Genomic DNA, 5,000 nt, shown 5'->3' with positions numbered 1-5,000 from the left:
ATAACTCAGCCACAGTTGCTTGTGTGCGCAGGTCCTCGACATAGTTGTGCCATGCTGTGGCGGGATGAGTGACAGTTTGCCACAGTCGCAAGTCACAGATGCTGGTATGTGCAGGACAGCTTCTAAACAATGGAAACTCATGGAGAGCTACGTTCCAGCCACAACGTGTTGCCACAAAGTCACTTGTGTGTTCCTGGCCTGACTCATTAACACTGCTGTTATCATTATTATCATTAAAAATAGTTTTGCCCTGCTCTCTCTGTGTGTGTGTGTGTGTGTGTGTCAGAGTGGCTCACCTGTGACCAGAGTGCCATTGGTCCACTGCAAGCAGGAGATGGCATCGGAGTGTGCCCGCAGCAGCAGACTCACCTGCCCGTACTCCAGGCTGTACCGGTACCTGCAGTGTGAGGACCAGGGTAGGTTAGGAAAGGGTAGGGTAGACAGACACATTAAAATAAGCAAATAAACAGACAGACAGACAGACACACAGACAGACAGACAGACACACACACACACACAGACAGACAAATATACACACACACATTATTAGATTAGATTAGGTTGACATCTACAGAAAAGAAATAGATAGATAGATACATATAGATACATAGATAGACAGATACACAGATAAGCAAACAAACACACACAGACACACACACACACACACACACACACACACACACACATACGGTTAAGTTAATTACAATACCACAAATTAATAAACAGACAGACAAAGATACAAACAGACATACAGACAGACAAACAGACAGACATACAGACAGCATGACTTACACATTGTTGTCCCAGGATCCCACCAGGACTGTCTTGGTGTTTGGGACGTGTTGACAGCAGGAGGCAGCCATCAACCCAACCCTCACACTGCGCACCTGTTCAGGGGGGGAGGGGGTATACAACTCATGTCAGGGCAGTGGGGGGGGGTCATGGGTGTGGTTGGGAGATGTGGGTTGTTATCTGTGTTTGTTGTTGTTGTTGTTTTGTGTGAACATTTCTAGTTTATGTTTCTCTTATTCTTTCTTCTTTCTATCTCTCTACCAGCCTTTCTTATACTCTTTCTCCCTCTTCCAGCCTCTGCCATACCTCCTCCCCCTCTCCCATACCCTCATCCACACACATCCATTTTTATCAACAGTCTACCCTCAAAAAACATTATCTCTACTCTCCCAGCCTCTCCCATATCTCCAATCCCTCTCCCAGCCTATCCCATACCCTCTCCCAAACTCCCAACCTCTTAAAAACATACTAATTCTTTCTATCAATATTCCAGCCTCCAAAAACATCTTCTTTACTCTCCCAACCTCTCCCATACCCTTTCGTCCTCCCACATACCTGCTCCCACTCTCCCAGTCTCTCCCAACCTCTTACATGCACACTTAATTCTTTTAATCAACATTCCAGACCCTAAAAACATCATCTTTACTCTCCCAACCTCTCCCACACCCCCTCTCCCTCTCCCAGCCTCTTCCATACCCCAAACCACTTCCCCAATACCCTCTCCCACTCTCCCAGCCTCTCCCACAGCCTCACCTGGTCCAGCGAGGGAAGGGAGAGCATTTTAGCCAGAGCATCGCGGCCAACTGACATTACTCTGGTGGCGTCGCAGGTGAAGGCCAGCCCCATCACTGACTCCCGGTGCACCCGACACTCCCCCACCACCTGCAGCGACCCAGGGCACTGCCACACACCCCCTGGCAGTGTCCCCGCCTCGCTGCTGCCCTCTGTTGGGGTAAGAGGGAGGGGTGACAGGGATATTGGGAGGAAAAGGGGTGACAGGAGAGTATTATGGAGGAGGAGGAGGAGGAAAACAGAGTATTAAGGTTTATGGGAGAAGGAAAGGAGAAGGAAAAAAGGAGAAGGAGTGGAGGAATAGAGAAATTTGTGGAGAAAAAGAGGAGATTTGAAGAAGATATACATAACAACAAAAACAAGAGACATTTCAAAACAAAAACACATACACACACACACACACTAACACCAACACCAACACCAACACCAACACCAACATCATCACCACCACCACCACCTCCTCCTCCTTACCTTCTTCCCCAGGGGCAAGTGACACTGACCCCTGCCGCCTCACTCCCCCAAGCAGTCCTGCCATGGGGTTGGGGGTGGGGGAGCGTGCCGGGTGGGGTCTAGAGAACAGCTGCTTTGGGACCTGACCAAACTCTGTGATCTGGACCTCAAGAGCCAGCCGGTCATTGAGGTCAGTCACGGCACCCAGGTCAACCGATCCCTCATAGCACAGATGGTAGAACACTGGCAGGGGGAGAGAGAGGTCAGGCCAGGTCAGAGGTCATGAATGGAAGAGAGGGAAGGGAAGGGAAGGGAAGTGGATGTGAGAGAGAGAGAGAGAGAGAGAGAGAGAGAGAGAGAGAGAGAGAGAGAGAGAGAGAGAGAGAGAGAGAGAGAGAGAGAGAGAGAGAGAGAGAGAGAGAGAGAGAGAGAGAGAGAGAGAGAATATCATGACCACAAAGAAAGAAAAATGGAGGAGGAGGAGGAGGAGGAGGAGGAGGAGGAGGAGGAGGAGGAGAAGGAGAAAGAGAAGAAGGAGAAGGAAAATGAAAGACAGAGAAAGAGAAAGAGAAAGAGAAGAAGGAAAATGAGGAAAAGAAAGAGAAAGAGAAGGAGAAGCAAAAGGAGAAGAAGAAGGAGGAGAAGACAAGGAAGAGAAGGAATAAAAATAGCAACATAACAGCAAAAACAACAACAATAACAATATCAACACCACCATCACCACCACCACCAGCATCTCACCATTGTCAGCCTTCTCTGCCTCCTCTCCTCTCTGCTTGTAGCCAAACACCAAGTCAATCCAGTGGTGCAGCGAGGCGGACACCACCTCACTCTCCAGGGCGTCACGCAGCACACGCACCACACGGCCGGGCTCTGAGGGCACCAAAACACACTGCACACACCCATCTACACCCTCAACACCACACAACACCTGCAACACACTAAAAAATGCAGAAATTGAAGCATGACTCGGTTTCTGAATGGAGATTGACCCCTATGTATTGAAAAAATGCTTTGCTCTCATGACAACAGTTTTCCAATAACAACACAAATTATTTTTCCCGTGCAATTCTTGACAAAAACCACCTAACCTAAATATGACCCCACCTACACACACACACACACACACACACACACACACACACACACACACACACACACACTTTCTACTTCTGGAAATGGAGTCAGAAGTGGAAATTGGAATTTAATACCAGGAAATGCCATGTGATGGAAGTGGGTAAAAGTAAGAGAAGACCAAAATGGGAACACAAAATGAGAGAAGAGATTATAATGAAGAGGAGTGAAGAGAAAGAGCTGGGAGTGATTACATAAGACACCCTGACTCCAGAAACACATAAATGGGTTATTTTCTTCAACATACAAGGCACTATCACATATCAGGGTGGCATTTAACTGCACGGACAAGACTATAATGAAAAAGATCATAACCACGATGATAAGACTTAGACTTGAGTATGCAGCAGTGGTGTGGTCACCATACAGGCAGAAAGACATCAGGAAACTAGAAAGAATCCACAGGACTGCTATAAAGATGGTGCCAGAGGCAGAAATAAAGGACTTTACCTATGAAGATAGACTGAAGGAAATGGAACTATCAACTTTGAAGAATAGACACGAGAGAGGAGATCTAATAATGATGTACAAGTTAGTGAACCATATGGAAAAGATAGACAAACAAGACTTGGTATCATTGATTGAAGAAGGTAGATGAACAAGAGGACACTTTAAGAAGATCAGGAAAAGTCAGTGTCTGAGGAACATTAAAAAGGTTAGTTTTCCACACAGGACAATGGACAGCTGGAATGATTGCAGCAGCGGAAAGTGTGCACAGATTTAAGGAAAAGTTGGATAAATGTAGATACGGAGACAGGTCACTATGAGCTCCACTCGAATCCTGTAACATACTCGTACAACTAAGTAAATACAACTAGGTACACACACACACACACACACACACACACCTCCTTTGGCCCAGGGTGGCAGCTCGACATCTCCGACAGGTTTCCCGTTTTGCCGCACCCCAAAATCAATGTTGGAGGAGTTAATGAGGAAGTCTGGGGTTGTGTCAGGGTTATAGAACTCCGGTATTAACTCCTTGAAGTCTGAGGGGTTAGCTGTCACGTTTTCCCAGGTCTCCTTCAGGCTGTGGGGTAGGAGGGGCAATTACTTTTCTGAACTTTTCCAAACCTCACGTGCACACACAGCTTTTAAACATACAAACCATTACCAAACCTAAGCAAAACCTTTACAAACCTCACTAAAATCTTTCCAGACCTTACCTAACCTCATCACACACACACACACGCACACATTCCATTCATAAATTGATGAATGGAATGGACCAAGTGGATAATGAGAAACTGATCCTTGATCCTGAGAGAGGAATATGACATTCGAAGCATAAGATCGCATAGAAGAAAATTGAGGAAGGGAAGATGTCTGAGAGATGTTAAAAATATAGTTTCCCGCAAAGATGTGGAGACGTGGAACAGTTTGAGTGAAGAAGAGGTGTCGGGAACAAGTGTGCATAGTTTTAAAGAAAAACTGGATAAGTGTAAATATGGAGACGGGGCCACACCAGCGTAAAGCCCAGGCCCTGTAAAACTACAACTAGGTAAATACAACTAGGTAAATATGCAAACACACACACACACACACACACACACACACACACACACACACACACAGGAAGAAAGGCAGGCAGACAGACAGAAAGATAGATAGATAGATAGACAGAAAGACAGACTGACAGAAATATACACAGACAGACAAAAAGACAAACAGGAAAAAACAGACAGAAAGACAGACACATACACACACAAAAGATACACAAACACACAGAAAGATACATAGAGAGAGAGACAGACAGACAGACACACAGACAGGAACATACACAGACAGAAAGACAGACACAAACACTAACAGACACACAGAAAGACACATAG

The 5,000-nt window shown here is 46.1% G+C and overlaps 1 protein-coding gene across 1 annotated transcript in view; it reads right to left on the bottom strand.

Moving 5' to 3' along the window:
* The window catches only part of LOC123513576 (protein FAN-like), a 20,210-nt gene that overhangs the window by 1,999 nt on the left and 13,211 nt on the right, over positions 1-5,000 (bottom strand). The window contains exons 11-16 of the mRNA XM_045270826.1: positions 4,017-4,198; positions 2,776-2,907; positions 2,056-2,277; positions 1,546-1,736; positions 793-887; positions 297-397 (exon numbers count right to left, since the gene is read on the bottom strand). Of these exons, the coding sequence (XP_045126761.1) occupies positions 297-397; positions 793-887; positions 1,546-1,736; positions 2,056-2,277; positions 2,776-2,907; positions 4,017-4,198 (923 nt within the window). The remainder of the gene's footprint in view (positions 1-296; positions 398-792; positions 888-1,545; positions 1,737-2,055; positions 2,278-2,775; positions 2,908-4,016; positions 4,199-5,000) is intronic.

This window comes from Portunus trituberculatus, chromosome 36 (genome assembly GCF_017591435.1).
Source record: "Portunus trituberculatus isolate SZX2019 chromosome 36, ASM1759143v1, whole genome shotgun sequence".
Classification (NCBI taxonomy): domain Eukaryota; kingdom Metazoa; phylum Arthropoda; class Malacostraca; order Decapoda; family Portunidae; genus Portunus; species Portunus trituberculatus.
This window is presented reverse-complemented; position numbering and strand designations above follow the sequence as displayed.